The sequence below is a fragment of the Tachyglossus aculeatus genome, chromosome 14 (genome assembly GCF_015852505.1).
Source record: "Tachyglossus aculeatus isolate mTacAcu1 chromosome 14, mTacAcu1.pri, whole genome shotgun sequence".
NCBI lineage: Eukaryota > Metazoa > Chordata > Mammalia > Monotremata > Tachyglossidae > Tachyglossus > Tachyglossus aculeatus.
Window position 1 is genome coordinate 27,364,033 of NC_052079.1, and position 19,019 is coordinate 27,383,051.

The following is a 19,019-nucleotide window of genomic DNA, read 5'->3' on the forward strand; positions in this document are numbered from 1 at the left end:
ACCTTACATTATTTAGTTATTTACTCCTTGCAACACCCCTACAAGAAAGGGTTTAGGTATTATTATCCTCAATTTACAGCTGGGGAAACTGAGGCACGGGGTGGTTAAGTGACTTGCCCAAGGCCACACAAGGAACGGGTTTCAGAGCCCGGACTCTAATACGGGACCTCCAGCTTTCAGGCCCGCGGCTCTTCCATCGCTCCATGTTACCTCCCCATCAACCTAATCAGGTTGGACATGGCCCATATCTCACATCATAGTCTTAATCTCCATTTTGCAGAAGGCAGAACTGAGGCACAGAAAAGTTAAGTGGCTTGCTCAAGGCCGCACAGCAGACAAGCGGCAGAACTGGGATTAGAACAAAGATAACTCTGAGTCCCAGGCCTGAGCTGTTTCCACTTGGCCACACTACTTCTCTCTGTTGTCCCAGGGTTATGTTTGTTGTAGACTGAGGTCCCACTTACTCAGCAGGGACCATACATTAGTTGACTTGCCACGCTACAGAAACCCAGATGACAGTTTTTCCTTTCTAAAAAATCCCTCTTCTGTTCTTCCCCTTTATTTCGTTTTGTTCCCTTGCTGCTTTGATTGGTTCCAACTTGTTCCTACATTGCAACAGCCCCTCTTCATTGTCAGTTGGCAAATGTGTAAATAAACAGTTTAAATAGGGAAGCATTATTACCTAGTAGATAGAGCACTGCCTGGGAGAGCACTGCCTTCCTCTCCCCCTTGTCCCCCTCTCCATCCCCCACATCTTACCTCCTTCCCTTCCCCACAGCACCTGTATATATGTATATATGTTTGTACATATCTATTACTCTATTTATTTATTTATTTTACTTGTACATATCTATTCTATTATATTTATTTTATTTTGTTAGTATGTTTGGTTTTGTTCTCTGTCTCCCCCTTTTAGACTGTGAGCCCACTGTTGGGTAGGGACTGTCTCTATATGTTGCCAATTTGTACTTCCCAAGCGCTTAGTGCAGTGCTCTGCACATAGTAAGCATGCAATAAATACGATTGATGATGATGATGATGAAGTACCTGGATTCTAATCCCAGCTCCCCAGTTATCTGCTGTGGGACCTTGGGCAAGTCACTTAACTTCTCTGGGCCTCAGTTACTTCAACTGTAAAATAAAGAAAGGATTAAGACTGTGAGACCTATATGGGACAGGGACTGTATCCAACCTGATTAGCTTGTGTCTACCCAGCGCTTAGAACAGTGGTTGACGCATAGTCATTACAAATATAAATCCACTACTTTGTCTAGGATTTCTGTGGCACTGTAGCCCGTGAGATGACCTGGTTCAATTTATCATAATTGTGGCATTTGTTAAGAACTTGCTATATGTTAATCACTGTACTAATCACTGAGGTAGATGCAAGATATTCAGGTTCCACATGGGGCTTATAGTCTACGTAGGAGGAAGAATAGGTATTGAATCCCCATTTTGAATATGAGGGAACTGAGGGCCAGAGAAGTGAAGTGACTTGCCCAAGATCACATAGCAGGCACATGGTAGAGCCGAGATTAGAACCCATGTCCTTTGACTACAAGGCCTGGGCTCTTTCCATTATACTACCCTGCTTCCCTACCATCTTGATATCTTTATAAGTGCTAAAATATGTGTGGAAGCAATATGAATGGTTCTTTAAACAATGAATGACATGTTGTTTTTATGTCTCGGTGTAAGAAAACAACTGTTGAAGTTAAATAGAACTGGTAAATGGCTTTCCACCCCTGTGCTAAACTCATTTCAGAAGGTAATACTGATGGATGCCTGTCACGTAGCCAGACTTTCTCTCATCCCAGATATTTTAATATATTTGGCAAAAACATTTATGGTATTACTATGAAAAGACCATGAATCTGAGAAAAAGTGTATTTCCAAATGATGATGATGATGGTGGATGATTGATGATGAATGATGCCCTGGACCTCTTTCCTTCAAAATATGCCATAATATTACAGTTAAAATGTTTATATATGACTCAGAGAACTTTCTTAATCCTCATATTACCCATTTTTTTTTTCTTTTGGTATTTTTAAAGCACTTATTATGTGCCAGGAACTGTACTAAGCACTTGAGTAGATACAAGAGAGTCAGGTTGGACACAGTCCCTACCCCACATAAGGCTCACAGTCTTATTCCCCATTTTATAGATGGGGAAATTGAAGCAGAGAAGTTAAACAACTTTCTCAAGATTGCAGAGCAGATACGTGGCGGAGTCATGTTATAAAATCAATATACCAGACCATGACCGTCATCACTGACAAAAAAAAGAAAAGAACCCAGCTTTGCTAACACTTCAGGCCAGTGAACATTTCTCTTGACCTTCCGAAACAGTGGTCATTTTATCGAGGTCAGAAAAATTAATGAATAGGTCAACCTACGGATAGACCTTAGATCTGAAACAAAACTAGACTTTTGTCCAAAGTAAAAAGTTTACCCCAGACTATTCCATGTATTTGTAATGGCTCTGAATAACTGAGATCAGAATATATTCTCTGATCATGTGTAGTGAATATCCCAAAAAAGATTTGTATTCTGATGTTTCCTTTCCTAGCCAGACAAATGTAATTAATAGTATTCAAAGGAAATAAAATAGATCGATTTGGTTGAAAAAATTCCGTGAGGAAAAAAACATTAGAATCTAGGTAACTTGATTGTATTTTTATGTAATTATTTGTTTACCAATTCAAACAATTTGCATACTGGTAGTTCTGTCTCAACCAGCTTACTGACTCTACCCTCCTCTCTTTTCATCTAAGAGAATTTTGGAAGTAGTATTTGCCATTGATTAATAAATAAAAAAGACAGTCTCAAAAACCTGGTTTTAGGAAACTACTAAATGTGTCCATATAAGCTTCAAGGAAACTAATTATTTGGGAGGCTTTTGACAAATACAAGTTCCATTTAGAAAATGTACGCTTTTTCTAATGTTCATTTTTACCATAAAGTTAAGATGCAAAAAAGTGAAAGATTGACACGTTTCCTTTTCTTCTAGCTCTTTAAAGGGAAAGATAGAGTCTAAAAATAGTTTCCCTGAAAGTCTTTTTCTGATTCTCAAAACTAAACTACACTTCAGAATTAATTCTTTTTATTTTAGAGAAGCAACATGGCGGATAGAGCTTGCTCCTGGGAGTCAGAAGGTCATGGGTTCTAACCCCGGCTCTGCCACGTGTCTGTTGTTTGACCTTGGGCAAATCACTTCACTTCTCCATGCCTCACTTACCTCATCTCTAAAATGGGGATTAAGACTGTGAGCCCCCATTGTTGGGTAGGGACCGTCTCTATATGTTGCCGATTTGTACTTCCTAAGCGCTTAGTACAGTGCTCTGCGCACAGTAATCGCTCAATAAATATGATTGAATGAATGAATGAACCCAATTTGCTTGCATTTTAAATCCAAAGCCTGGATAAAGATAGGAAATATACACAAAATGCTTAGACTTGTTAAACTACATCTCAGGACCCTGAAGTTAACCTCACTAGTACTGGCACAGTTGACCACATTCGGGTATTTCATTAGGTTCTTAAAGTAGTCCTTGAATAGTTCCTAGTTTCTAATTCATGTATGATGCTTACCTATTTATCAAAATGGACAAATGCTGAAAGGGTGAAAATTGTAGCTATTAAAGGTCAGTACTTTTAGACAAGGTGCTTGCTTAAATAAGGCAATTTTCAAGGTAAATATAGAGAATCAAGAAGAAAAGCATTGTGTTCCTAAACTGTTCTTCATTTAAATTTGACAATGATGGAGAAGATTTATTTAAATATGGTCTTATAGTGAATGGCAGTAATGAAATACTGTAACTTACTTTTATAGTCCTAAAATATACAGTTATTGTCACAAAGGCCATTGCTAATTTGAGTCTTAGCCTTTGACAAAACCAAGTCAGTACATATGTGGTTGCTAAGTAACCGCTACTGAGTGGTGCACTTAACTTTACATTCCCTGGTACTATGCTTTATATTGGTGGCAGCTCTTAATAGAAACAGTCATTGCCTTTGTCACAGCCTGAGTCCATTGCAAGCTATTTCAGGAGAAATGGCCAATGACCTAAAAATAAATATAACATGTCAACCAAAGCTCTCAAAATGTCTTTTTATTAGTGGTTCATCACTTGGACATCTGACCCCAGAAAACATCTTCTTTTCTTAAGTAGACGTTTCTTAAAAAAAAAATCCCTTTAGGATTAGAGCACAAGAATTAATTTAATCTCCCTCTCTCTCTGGCCTCTGACAAAATGCAAGAAAAGGATAAGTCCAGATGTAGATTATATTTTACGTTCTCTGTGGGACCCAGGAATCTTTCTTTGCTCTAAACTGCTTCCGCAGTCTCATAGTTCCGGAATGCCAACAAGATTTTCAAAAGATCTTTGGCTTGCCTTGTATGAATTTAGCCAGTTTCTTTCTTTTTAATATCACTGTGGTCATCTTCAGAATAAGACTGCTGTTTCATTGCTTTTTTTGAGGTCATTTATTCATTCATTCAATCATATTTATTGAGTGCCTACTATGTAAGCATTGTATTAAGTGCTTGGGAGAGTACAATACAACAATCAACAGACACATTCTCTGCCCACAGGTTACATTGAGCCAAGGATTATTTATTTGTTAAGGGCTTACTGTGTGCCAAGCACTATATTAATCATTGAGGGAATAATAATGATGATGATGATGGTATTTGTTAAGCACTTATATGCAAACACTGTTCTAAGTGCTAGGGTAGATACGAGGTAATCAGGTTGTCGTATCTGGGGCTCACAGTCTTAATCCACATTTTTCAAATGAGGTAACTGAGGCACAGAGAAGTAAAGTGCTTTTCCAAGGTTATACAGCAGACAAGTGGCAGAGCTGGGATTAGAACCTATGTCCCCCGACTCACAAGCTCCCTGCTCTTGCCACTAAGCCAAGCATATAATATAAGCAGATTGAACACAGTCCCTGTTACACATGGAGCTCACTACAAAAAGATTGTAAACGAGTAAGGGCAAAGAAGTGTTTTCTAATTCTAGAGTTTTGTACAGGGTAGCATAGTAATTGTTTAGCATTGCTTAAGTGTCTTCGGCAAGCAGAGCCTAGCGCACACTTGGGAGAGTACAGTAAAGTTAGGAGACATGATCTCTGCTTTTGCTGAACATACTGACATTTAAAAAATGACAAATAAGATGCTGCCAAGTTCCCAGTACAGTGCCCTACACTCAGACGGTGCTTGGTAAATATGGATCATGATGATTGATAGCAAGAATGGCCAGCAACTCCTCCTCAGGTTCCACATCGGTAAGCTACGCCAGGGTTCCAGTCCGAGCACAGCAGGTCCTCACCCACTCCCCCTCCGCAAGGTAAATCCACTGTGTGAACAAAGCTGAGTTTTATGTCCTGGTTCCCTTCTCAAACCGCTGCCCCGCAGACAGAATCACCATTTTCTACCCATGGTTTGCCCGAGGGCGACCCAGAGAACAGAGTGGGGATGGTCACTTCCCTTCCCTCAAGCACTTAGTGCTCTGCATTTGATAAGCGTTCAGTAAATATGACTGACTGGCTCATACACGGTCTCATATACTTGCTTAGCATCCAGTTCTATGTTACATCTCATCATCATTAGCAGCAGCATAATCCGTGGTATTTATTGAGCTCTTACTGTGCGCAGAGCACCGGACTAAGCACTTGGGAGAGGACAGTACAGCAGAGTTGATAGACACGATCCCTGCCCACAACGAGTTCACAGTATGGAGTATGAGCTTATAGTCTTGAGCTTACATATGCTCGGCATGATCATACAGCTGAGTCTCTCTGGGTGTAAAACTTGTCATTTTTTCCTCTGGTGATCACAGTGAGGCTATAAGTTGACTTTTAGGTAATCAAATCCAGGCGTGTTTCAGTGGGGCTCTTTGCCATTTTCCATTTGGCTCAGGAGGGTGCTCTTACTGCAAAATTCCTCAATTGGGGCAGGGGTGCTCAACATTAACCCTTCCCTTCCCTGATGATGAGGGTGATGATGACAGCAAGAGAAAGTAACAGACCTGATTCCTTTGGGGCCTGAGTCTGAAAGATTGAATGGAGGTTCCTAGAGATGTCTGATCTTGAACTGTACTGCAAAGCCCTAAATAGCTTGATGAACAAGGGGACAGGAAAACTCTTGGAAATCATTTTTTGCTTATAATTTTTCTTCCCTCTCTTGGTGCTTTTCAATTTCCCTATTAACAAAAAATGATTTTCATCTCAGAATATTACACTGGTGTATATTCCTCGAGAGATTAAGAAAGAATAACTCTTTTAATCATCTAAGTAGTGATGAGGTTTTTCAATATTCAGTAATTACTTCATAGTCTTCATGTGTGTGATTTGCTGGAAAAGGAAGGATAAAAGGGAACAAGGAAGAGAGGTAAGGAAAGAAATAATAAATAATAACAAATAAATAATGAATTGTGTTTTTTGCTAAGCACATACTATGTGCCAAGCATTGAACTAAGCGCAGGGGTAGATACAAGATAAGGACCACATGGGGCTCACAGTCTAAGTAGGAGGGAGAACCAGTATTGAATCCCCATTTGGCAGTTGAGGGAACTGAGGCACAGGAAAACAAACTAACTTACCCAAGGCCACACACACAGCAGGTAAGTGGCAGAGCTGGGACAAGGATAATTGCATTTATTAACGGCTTACTCTGTGCAAAGCACTGTTCTTAGCTCTGGGGAGGTTACAAGGCGGTCAGATTGTCCCACAGGGGGCTCATAGTCTTAATCCCCATTTAACAGATGAGATAACCAAGACACAGAGAAGTTAAGTGACTTGCCCAAAGTCACACAGCTGACAATTGTCAGAGCCGGAATTTGAACTCATGACCTCTGACTCCAAAGCCCGGGCTCTTTCCACTGAGCCATGCTGTATTACCCCCTTACAGATGGGTTCAGAGGTTGACGCAGTCTATTCAATTTCTGAAATCCTTGCTTTGCCTGTCAGGCACAACCTGTGAACCATAGCAGATGGGGGAGAGGTTTGATGGCTTTGGGCTAGCTGTGTTTCTACTGGAGGGTTTCTAAAGGGAGACATGCTACCTCCAAAAACTTGACTTTTAAGATACAGGCCTGCCTATCTCCTCAGCTGGGCTAGAGGAGGATGATGCATGATATTTAAAACCTTGCCAATGGAGAAAATCGATCTCATATGCTATATGTTGAATATGGGTAAAAGGTTTAAGGTCAAAAATTTCCCAATATATATGGTTTGTTCTTTCCTTTGTAGATTTAGGGGCTGAATTATTGAAGGAATTCTTAAGTAGCTGCTCTCTTGTGTTTTCTTTGTAGCTGGGATGATAGCAGTTCAGTAAGTAGTGGCCTCAGTGACACTCTAGACAACCTCAGCACAGATGACCTGAACACCACTTCATCTGTCAGCTCGTATTCTAATATTACAGCCCCTTCGAGGAAAAACACTCAGGTAAAGATTCCTTTTTCTTCTCTACCATATTCCTTAACCTCTCCAGCCTCTTATTGCGCTCACCTCTCCCCTGCTGCTTTTTCCTATCTTTTTCCCCTTCCCCAATGTTTTTTTTTGCATCGCTCTTCATCTGTTATTTCTCTCCAATTTTTCTGTGTTCAGCAGTCAATCAATCTACCATTCAAACAATCATATTCATCGAGTGCTTACTTTGTGCAGACCCTTAACTAGCTTTTGGGAGAATGCATTATTGGTAGACACGGTTCCTGCCTTCAAAGAGGTTAAAATTTAGTGTGGGCGAGAGACATTAAAATGAATTACAGATGGGGGAAAGGAAGAGTACTTATGTACACAAGTTCTACAGGACTGGGGTTGGGTGAGGATTGAAATATCAAGTATGTTCCTTCCTACCTTCTTATCCCTCTCTCCCTTTCTTTTGCTTAACGTTGTATTTGTTAAGCACTTACTATGTGCTGGGCACTTTTCTACGCATTTGGGAAGATATAAACAAATCAGGTTAGACACTGTCTCTATCACGCATGGGGTTTACAGTCTTAATCCCTATCTTACAGATGAGGTAACTGAGGCACAGAGAAATGCTTTGCCCAAAATCACACAGCAGACAAGTAGCAGAGCCTGGATTAGAACTCAAGTCCTGTCACTCTTAGGCCTATTCTTCATTCATTGAATCATATTTATTGAGTGCCTACTGTGTGCAAAGCACTGTACTGAGAGTTTGGAAGAGTACAATAAAAGAGTATAGCAATAAACATATTATCTTTCCTTTTGGGCATACTGCTTCTCTTGACCTCTGCCATTCTTGATCTTTCCATCTCTGTCTCTCTGGTCTGTCTGTTCCTCGTTTTGTTTGGACTCAGTATTCTCTTTTAACCTGTCAGTCTACCCTTTTCTTTTCTTTTTCCCTACTCCTGTCCCCCACCCCCACTTTCTGGTATCTAGAGAAGTAATTCCCTGATTTGCACTCCTCAGTTTCCTTCCTCTCCATTCCCTTCACTCCCCATCTCCTCGGAGTGCTGAAGATGCCTGAATATGGAGGCAAGGAAGATAGACACCAGAAGGAGGGGGGAAGGAAGAGGAGGGACAGATAACTTTTCCTCCCAAGCATATTTCCTGAGGAGGGCAATTCAGCATTCATTCTCAAGAGCTATTTGTTCGACCTTCCATCTGTTAAGGAAGCAGAAAATGCTGAATAAGCATTTTAGTCCCTCACAAACTAAAAGAGTCAGCTTTGCACAAAAGATTTGCGATCAGTGAAAAGAACTGCACCTGGAACTTATGCTTCTGCGTTTGATATTGCTACAGATTTGTCAGATCTGAGCTACCTTAGAAGATCACAGGCCAAGTGAAATTTGTTGACTGACAATAGCAACTGATATCACAAGGAAACAGTTCCGAGCCTTAATCCCTCATCTGTTTCCAATATTGTGTTATGTGCACACCTGTTAAAGCTTTCCACAAAATATACCTGTGTATACCCCAGTGGATTTCAGAAACATCTGGTTTCCTCAGTACAGAGGTATAACATTATATTTGTTTTCCTCTCTTTTCCCTAATTTCATTGAGTTTACATTTCCTTTTGTCTAAACTGTTCATACAAGATAAGCAATTCATTTTCTGAGATGCATTTTGAGACTCTGAAAAAGTTCACTGGAGAGAGTTAGCAGTTACAAACGATCCATTTCTCTCTGCTGTTGGGCAAGAGTAGTTGGAACCTTGTCAAAACTCCTGCTCAAAGTGTATTTATACAGGGACAAGAGCAAATAACATGGTCTGCTAACTGCCACCTTGTTCCAAGCATGCTGTGTTCGCCCAAGACTCCACACCTGCAGGACAGCATTCTTATTTGGGAAGCTGCAAGGGAAAATGTTTGACTTCTGAGTCCCCGAGCTCTGACATATCAATACCAAAATTGCAGGTGTTGAATGGACAACCCAAATGGTTGAAGGGGTGTATTTGGACAACTCTGAGTCTCCCAATTCTGAATGAATTTCTGGCTGACTTCTAAAGCAAAGATAGGCATGAAATGGAAAGTCCCTCTCGGCTCTCTCCAGAAACGTTGAAAATCTTTGTTGGGCTTGCCTTTGAGTATTTTAGTTAGAACCTGACAGCAGATCTTTATTGTTATAGATAGAAGATACAAAGATGAGTAAGAGGGTACTCACTGGCAACTTAATGCAAAGTAACTAACACCCAAAATGCATATTTGAAACTTAATGAAACAATTAGAAAGCAAAGGTACCTACAGAGTTTAGGAAAATCTCCTAGTATTATCAAAAAAAGAAAAAGAAAAATCTCTCATTATCTCTCTCAATTCCTCCTCCTCCCTTTTAGTTCAGTATTTTTTTTTGAAAATCATCAGTGAAGATCCAGTTAACCTTTGTTTATAATGGGCATTTCTCACAGCTGAAAACAGATTCTGAGAAGCGTTCAGTATCAGACGAGACCTGGGGCAGCACAGAAGAGCTGAAGAAGCCAGAAGAAGACTTCGAGGGCAACGCAGACAGCGGTGGAAAGTGGAAAGTCATGCCTTCAGGGCTGTCTGAAGATTCGGAAAAAGGAGGACAAAAAGTATCGCTGCCTGTCTCAAACACAGGATCCTGGAGAAGGGGCATGTCTGCCCAAGGAGGAACACCATCTAGGCACAAAGCTGGGGCAACCTCCATTAAGAATCCTGGTAGGGGTTTTATTTGGTGGCTGGGAAAGAATCTCGCTTTTTACCACACTAAATTCAGAGTTAGATCAATCAACAAGTGGTTTTAATGCTTTCATTCATACCTTTTACAAAGGGTTCTTTGAATCTAAATCATGAAATATGGACGTGCTTACAATCAGAAGACTGAAGGGTGACTTTAGGATGCCATATAGGTCGAGTGGCTAGAATCAATTAATCAGTGGTATTTACTGAGTGTTTACTGTGTGTGTGGAGCACTGTACTAAGTGCCTGGAAAAGTACAATTTAATGCAGTTGGAAGATAAGATCCCTGCCCACTTCAAGCTTACAGTCTATAGGGAAAGGCAGACATTAAAATAAAGTATAGATAGGGTAAATGTTAGAGTATAGAGATATTTATAGAAGTGCTCTAGGGCTGGAGTGAGTATCTAAATGCTTAAGGGGTGCTCTCCTAAGTTATAGTGTAGTCTCCCAAGCGCTTAATACAGTGCTCCACACACAGTATATCCTCAATTAATGGGATTGATCTATCTAGTTGATGCACAGGGGAGGGTGGAGAGGGGAAATGAGTGCTAGACATAGCTGCTCATGGTAGACAATAATGGCCACTAATGTATAACTTTTTGGGGAAACCTAGAATGTTTCTTTCTGCTAGGTTTGCATCAGGGTTCATTATAATAATAATAATATTTGTTAAATGCCTACTATGTGCCAAACACTGTTCTAAGCACTGGGGGGAGGATGCAAGGTAATCAGGTTGTCCCACATGGGGCTCACAGCCTTAATCCCCATTTTACAGATGAGGTAACTGAGGCAAAGTTAAATTAAGTGAGTTGCCCAAAGTCACACAGCTTACAAGTGGTGGAGCTGGGATTAGAACCCATGACCTCTGACTCCCATGCTCTTTCCACTGATCCACACTGTTTCTCTAGGGAGGAAGGAATGATCCAGCTGTTGTGGTCTGCAGTGCAAAGATGGTTGGGAGATGTGTGATTCATTTGTGTGACCTAAGGTGAAGGGTGTGTATGTGTGTGTCTGTCTCTGAGCAAGTTGTGTGCAGCTAAAATGGATGAAGTTTGGGTGAAGGGACTGTATGGGTGTGTGAGTGACTCAGGTGGAGTGTGTATGTGTCATACCTATGCCTCTCTCTGGTTCTTGTGCTCTCTTTGTGACTACCTCACTTTTTATCCTTGGGGAAACGCTTCCAGATTGGGGGGCGAGTAATCCCTTCTCCTTTACCCACACATGCACATACACCACTCATAGCTACATTTACATCATTTTTGATAAGAATAATAGTGATATTTGCTAACCACTTACCTTGTCCCAGTCACTGTACGAAGCTCTCGGTTAGATATAAAAGAATAAGATCTTTTAGACTGTGAGGCCACTGTTGGGTAGGGACTGTCTCTATATGTTGCCAACTTGTACTTCCCAAGTGCTTAGTACAGTGCTCTGCACACAGTAAGTGCTCAATAAATATGATTGATTGATTGATATAAGTTAATCAAGTTGACACAATCCCTGTCTCACCCAGGACTGGCAGTCTAAATAGGAGGGAGAATAGGTAATGAATCTACATTTTATGGATGAGGAAACTGAGGCGTAGAGATGTTAAATGACTTACTCAAGGCCCCATAGATGGCAAAAGACAGAATAGGAACTAGAACTCAGGTCCTCTGACTTCTCTTTCCATTAGGCCACTCTGCTTCCCAACCCCCTAAAACTGTTATCTTATAGCTGCGCACTCACAAATATAAGCCCTTTAATTAACAATAATCACGTAAATCAATCAATATAAATGCAAAATACAGACTCCCCACCTTTCAGGAAAATTTCAAATGCATTGGACAGTGATAAATAAAATCCTGGTGAGCTACCTCAAAATGGGCCATACCCAAATAGAAAACACACACACACATGCACACACACCACACACACACACACACACACACACCCCACCCCTACCACCACCACTACCACCACCACCCCCAATGCAGAGGCAGTAAGGGAAAAATGCAGGCAGAGAGAGGGATACAGGAATGAAGGGCCAGAGGAAGACAAAATGGAGAGGGGAGGAATGTGGCCTTGTGGATAGACCATGTGCCTGGGAGTCAGAAGGACCTGGGTACCAATCCTGGCTCTGCCATTAGTCTGCTCTGTGACCTTGGACAAGTCACTTAACTTCTCTGAGCCTCAGTTGCCTCGTCTGTAAAAAGGAGGTTAAAATGAGAGGCCCATTTGGGACAGGGCCTTTGTCCAACCTGACAACCTTGTATCTATGCCAATTCTTAGTACAGTGCCCGATCTATAGTAAGAACTTAACAAATACCTTAATAAATTCTAAAAGAAAAATGGAGAGGGGAAGGAAAGACAGAAAGTACAAAATAATGAATAATAAATTCTTTATGTGATCTGGCATTTCATTCAATCGGAATTATTGAGCGCTCACTGTGTGCAGAGCACTTATTACTTAAGTGCACAAAGCACTTAAGCGCTTATTTAGCATGTATGTGTATGTGATCACTTGCCTACAGAGTGAGAGAGGAAGAAAATGCTGTAATAAGCTACTTCCTCATTTTTGTCAGAACTGTGCCACTACGTGCTGGTTGTAGTTGTCTGAAGTTCAGAAGAATATGTCAATCTGACTCTAATTTCACTCAGCAGTGAATCTGATTAAGACTTGAAAAAAGTGATAGCTTTTGCTATCCCCAGGAAGGAATTGTGCTAAATTTAAAAGGAAAAAGTAAAATCTGAATATAAATTATTGAGATAAATAGAATGAATACTAGGCATTATATTGATGCAAATATCATCACCACAGTGTCTGGATACGTAAATTGAAGAGGAAAATAGTTTAGATTACCCATAAAGAATACTGATAGTACTGTTTCAGTGTAGGTAAAATATCAAAATTTCACATTATTAATTGGTTTCAGAAGGACAGTATTACAACCTACTGGAGAATGAATGAAAGTAAATCCTGTGCAGCAGAGAAATTGAGCCTTATATCTATCTGTATTTAAGTTCACCAGGCACAAAGCTTGTGTGTAGCTCTTGAGTCTTGAAATGTACAAAAAAAAAAATTTCAGCTTCTCAGGCAGAAGCTCTTTCCCTTCTATTTTGGTTTTTAATGGCTTTTTCATTGCAGGAAGAAAATGAGGTTCACAGTGAGATAAAATGCTCAGTTTCCACAAATTTGCAGTGTCCACAATCTACATTTAAATTAAGGAATAAATGGACCACTGAAGAAGTCTCTGCTGCTAATTATATTTGGTTACTTAAAATATCATTTCATTCGTATTGTTGATTGTCGTTATATGTTTTAAGGCCTAGGCATATGGAAAGCCGGCTGCATCTTTCTACTCAAATAGCTATAAATAGCCTCCAGCAATCAAGCTTTACCACCATATCACTGCCCGCCTTATCTGTCACTTCACAACAGCCCTCCATCCTGCTTCCTCTGGCGTTTTAATGTATGCTGAAGGAGAAAGGCAGAGATCGTGAGTTTTCTAAAGAAACTTTGCCAAGGAGGAACAGAACCAAAATGTCCTTCGGAGACAAATATTCCTTGTCACGTCTGTCTCCTTCTGGCACTCATCTCCACAATCACAGCAGCAACAGGAAACAATCCTATATCTTAGATTTTGGAAGCTCACCAAACCTTTCAGTAGAATTCTAATAAGGATCATTTTAAAGTGTCTCGAGTACTGGGATGCCTTTAACAGTAATAACTAAAAGAAGTAAGCACCGTTTAGAGTATTCGTGAAGTGAAAGAGCAGTGAAGTTGTGATTATAAATGTGTCCTGATGTCTTTGTCTTTGGAATTAGGGAAAACGGATGATGCGAAAGCCTCCGAAAAAGGGAAATCCCCGCTAAAGAGCACTTCTATTCAACGGTCTCCTTCAGATGCAGGAAAAAGCAGTGGGGATGAAGGGAAAAAGCCTCCGGCGGGCCTCGGGAGGTCAACGGCCACCAGCTCCTTTGGCTTTAAGAAGTCTGTGGTCGGATCATCCACTATGATCACGGCGAGCGGGGCCACCATCACCAGCGGGTCGGCCACCCTAGGAAAGATCCCCAAGTCGGCGGCTATTGGAGGAAAATCCAGCGCAGGGCGGAAAACCAGCCTTGATGGCTCGCAGAATCAAGACGATGGGGTGCTGCATGTCCACTCGAAGGGCACGCTGCAATATCGGAGCCTGCCTCGCCCCTCCAAGTCGAGTCCTACTGGCATCCCCGGCCGAGGCGGGCACCGGTCCAGCACCAGCAGCATAGACTCCAACGTCAGCAGCAAATCCGCGGGCACCACCACCTCCAAGCTGAGAGAGCCCACCAAGATTCCCGGATCCGGACGGTCCAGCCCGGTCCCCGTCAATCAGACTGATAAGGAAAAGGAGAAAGTGGTGGGGTCCGATTCCGAGAGCGTCTCCTTGTCGAGCTCACCCAAGTCGAGTCCCACCTCTGCCAGCGCCTCAGGAGCCCAAGGTCTCAGGCAACCTGGGTCCAAATATCCCGACATCGCTTCACCCACGTTCCGGAGGTAAGGATTGTCACGTGGCTATCAGTGGTACTTACTGAGCACTTATTGTGTGCAGAACACTGTACTAAGCACTTAGGAGAGGAGAAGCAGTCTGGCCTGGTGGCAAGAGCACGGGCCTGGACATCAGAGGACAAGGGTTCTAATCCTGGCTCCGCCCCTTGTCTGCTATGTGATCTTGGGCAAGCCACTTCACTTCTCTGGGCCTCATTTACCTCATCTGTAAAATGGGGATTAAGACTGTGAGCTCTATGTGGGACAACCTGATTACCTTGTATCTATCCCAGTGCTTGACACATAGTGACTACTTAACAAATACCATTATTATTATTATCATTATGAAACTACAAGAGGGTGCATGAACAGTCCAGAGGCTGATTATTAAAAAACCTGTTCATGTCATATACGCTGGATTAGATTTATGAAGTTCAGGATATCTGTGGACTTTGTTTTTGTTTGGTTTTTTGTTGCTGTTGTTTATGACATTTGTTAAGTGCTCAATATGTGTCAGGCCGGGCACTGTACTAAGTACTCAGACAGATTCCAAGATAATCAGGTTGGCATTGATAATCAGGTTGGCTCATAGTCTTAATCCCAATTTTACAGATAAAGTAACTGGGGCAAAGAGAAGTTAAATGACTTGCCCGAGGCCACACAGCAGACAGGTGGAGCTGGCATTAGAACCCAGGTCCTCTGACTCATAGGCCCCTGCTCTTTCCAGTAGGCCACGCTGGTTCTCTAACAGACTGCAAACTGAGGCACATGATCAATATAGAGAGGTGAAAAAGTCCATGTATTTCACTGAAACTACAATTAAGATAATGAACTCCCCCATTTCAGGTAAAAAAAAAAAAAAAACAAGTGAAGGGATGAGGACACACAGCACCTGGTGGGGCAACATCCAAGTCTGGAGGCAGGAATTCTTCAAATATAAACTACAGTTTTTCAAACTTGAATGAAAGAATTATGGCTCTATTTCGGGCCACGGAAGCTACACAAAAAGAATGATATTTATTTAGCATGCCACTTAACCAGAAGCTAGTGGCATATATTTTGGAATCTGATCAAATAGCGCTTCAACCTTGGAACAAGTTTTCACAAGATGGAAGGACAGCATAAGGCACAGATATCACTGTCTGTTACCATGTCCATTTTCAAAGGGACGCGCTTAGCCAGAGGGATTCAAAATAGGGGTTCTTCATTTCAGGAGCTTGTCTGACTTGTCTGCTTCCCATAATCACGTAGAACCAGGGCCAACTTGACGATGATGGCACTCGTTAAGCCCTTACTAAGAGCCAAACACTGAGGTAGATATGAGGTAATCAGATCAGACACTGTTCCACATTGGGCTCACAGTCTAAATAAAAGGGAGAACAGGTGTCGAATCACCTCCTATAATTAAATAGAGCCAAGACCAACTTGATAATGATGGTATTCATTAAGCCCTCACTACGGGTCAAATACTGAGGTAGATAGGTCATAGGTTCTAATCCCGGCTCCACCACTTATCTGCTGTGTGACCTTGGGTGAATCATTTCACTTCTCTGGGCCTGTTACCTCATCAGTAAAATGGGGATTGAGACCATGAACCCCATGGGGGACAGGGACTGTGTCCAACTCAATTTGCTTGTATCCACTCTAGCACTTAGTACAGTGCCTGGCACACAGTAAATACTTAAAAAATACCACAATTATCATAATTATTATTATTATTATTAGTCAGATCGGTCACAGTCCCTGTCCCACATGGGGCTCCCTATCCCACGTGGAGCTCAGAGTATAAATAGGAGGGGGAATAGGTTTTGAATCACCTTTTTACAAATGCGGAAACTGAGGCACGGAAGTGAAGTGACTTGCCCAAGGTCCCACAGCATGGAAGAAGTAAAGCCTAGTGGGGAGCAACATAGCCTAATGGATAGGGCAAGAGCCTGGGACCTAGATTCTAATCCCAGCTCCATCACTTGTCTGCTGTGTGACCTTGAGCAAGTCACTTAAATCAGCTGTGCCTCAGTTCCTTCATCTGTCAAATGGGGAGTAGAACTTTGAACCCTATGTGAGGCAGAGACTGTCTCCAACCTGTTTAGCTTGTACCCCAGCACTCAGAACAGTGTTTGACATATCTTAAGTGCTTAACAAATGCCATCATTTATTAAATGACAGAGCTGGGATTAGAACCAGGTACTCTGATCCCCAGGCCGGTGCTCTTTCTACTAAGTCATGCTGCTTCCTCATGAAGCTTCATACATTTGGTCCCCTAGGGCATGAAAATTAAGCACTCCCTCTGTCCCTGTTGAGGGGATCGGAAAGCAAGTGATGTCACATTCAATAGGCCAGGCATGCAGCGTGTATAATGATGACTTACTGCTGTTTGCCCAAGGCTACACAGACCACTGTCTCTGGATCCTCAGAAGGAATTGTGCCCCCGGGACATTTAACTCCGTATCATTCATTCAATTGTATTTATTGAGCGCTTCCTGTGTGCAAAGCACTGTACTAAGAGCTGGGAAGAGCACAATGCAACAATAAGCAGACACATTCCCTGCCCACAATGAGCCTTCATTCTAGAGGTGGAGACAGACATTAATATAAATGAATAAATTACAGATTTGTACATAAGTGCAGTTGGGCTTGGATGGGGGATGAATAATGAGTATCCCACGTCCCCCGGATCAACTACCCTTTGGGGAACAGAGGGGAGCTCCAGGAGAGGCTGTGTGTGTGGACAGAGACATGGACACAGTCTCTCTGGATCTTACAGAGGTGCAGACTTAGGTGTGGGCACCAGGCTGGAGCTAGCTTGCGTTCATTCATTCATTTGTTAATTTATTCAATCGTATTTATTGAGCCCTGTCTAACAGCTTGGGAAAGTACAATACAACAATAAACAGTGACATTCCCTGTCCACAACGAGCTTACAGTCTAGAGGGGGAGAAACAGACATCAATACAAATAAATATAATTACAGATTATGTACATAAGTGCTGTGGTCTGGGGGGGGGGGGAGAGCAAAGAGGGCAAGTCAAGGTAATGCAGAGGGTTGTGGAAGATGAGGAAAAGGTGGGCTTAGTCTAGGAAGAGCTCTTGGAGGAGATGAAGCAGGGAAGAGTAATTGTCGGATTAGAGGAGGGAGAGCATTCCGGGCCAGAAGCACAATGTCGGCGAGACGTCTGTGGTGATATAGGTGAGACCAAGGCATATTGAAAAGGTTGTCACTAGAGCAGTGAAGTGTGTGGACTGGATTGTAGGAGAGAAGCAAGTTGAGGTAGGAGGGTAATAATAATAATAATAATGATTCATTCATTCATTCAATTGTATTTATTGAGCACTTACTGTGTGCAGAGCACTGTACTAAGTGCTTTGGAAGTACAAGTTGGCAACATATAGAGACGGTCCCTACCCAACAACGGGCTCACAGTCTAGAAGGGGGAGACAGACAACAAAACAAAACATGTGGACAGGTGTCAAGTCGTCAGAACAAATAAAATTAAAGCTGAATACACATCATTAAAATAAATAGAATAGTAAATATGTACAAGTATAATAGAGTAATAAATCTGTACAAACATATGTAAAGGTGCTGTGGGGAGGGGAAGGAGGTAGGGTGGGGGGGATGGGGAGGGGGAGAGGAAAAAGGGGGCTCAGTCTGGGAAGGCCTCCTGGAGGAGGAGAGCTCTTAGTAGGGCTTTGAAGGGAGGAAGAGAGCTTGCTTGGAGGATTTCCACTAGGCTATGCGGTTTTGCCTTTAGCAGACACACATGGGTCACCATTCCCTTAGCCATGATCATTACGGTCACTGCCACCCCAGCAACCTCACCTCCAGCAGGACCACAAGGCCACGCTACCATACGCTAGACTGTAAGCTCCTTGTGGACAGGGGCTGCGTCTACACAGCAGCACCTTAATGCCTACCAGGAAGTCCCACAAGTCCAACCAAACCAGAATTATTCCTTGGGCAAACGAGGCAAGAGGCAGAGGGCTGAAATCAGTCATTTGACTAACGTTTCGAGTGGCAGTGACAGAGGAAGGCGGGAAGGTTGGGTGTCTTTGGCTGGCCGGGCTGACGGAGAGTAGTTCCCCCGTCCTCCCGGCCCCCGACCGCTCACCTAAGAGATGCAGTAGTTGGAAGGCCATGAGGCAGACCTCCGGGATGGCCGCCGCCTCAGAGAACGACAGGCCTGCCAGGGATGGGCATGAGTAGGTCTTCCAGGACCGGAACGTACTCGGCCTGGCCCCCTCCGGCCTGGAGGGCCATCACACAATTGCCTGACTTCCATCGCCCCTGGCAGCCGGGCCCCACTTCAACCACGAGGCCGTATGCTTCCAGTCCCAAAATTTCAC

General features: G+C 42.5%; 1 protein-coding gene across 2 annotated transcripts in view; it reads left to right on the plus strand.

Annotated features, from left to right (window-relative positions):
* Positions 1-19,019, plus strand: part of NAV3 (neuron navigator 3) — a 783,489-nt gene that overhangs the window by 654,562 nt on the left and 109,908 nt on the right. For both annotated transcript variants that reach the window (XM_038756254.1, XM_038756255.1), the window contains 3 exons: positions 7,320-7,452; positions 9,877-10,147; positions 13,976-14,684. In XM_038756254.1, coding sequence (XP_038612182.1) covers positions 7,320-7,452; positions 9,877-10,147; positions 13,976-14,684 — 1,113 coding nt within the window. The remainder of the gene's footprint in view (positions 1-7,319; positions 7,453-9,876; positions 10,148-13,975; positions 14,685-19,019) is intronic.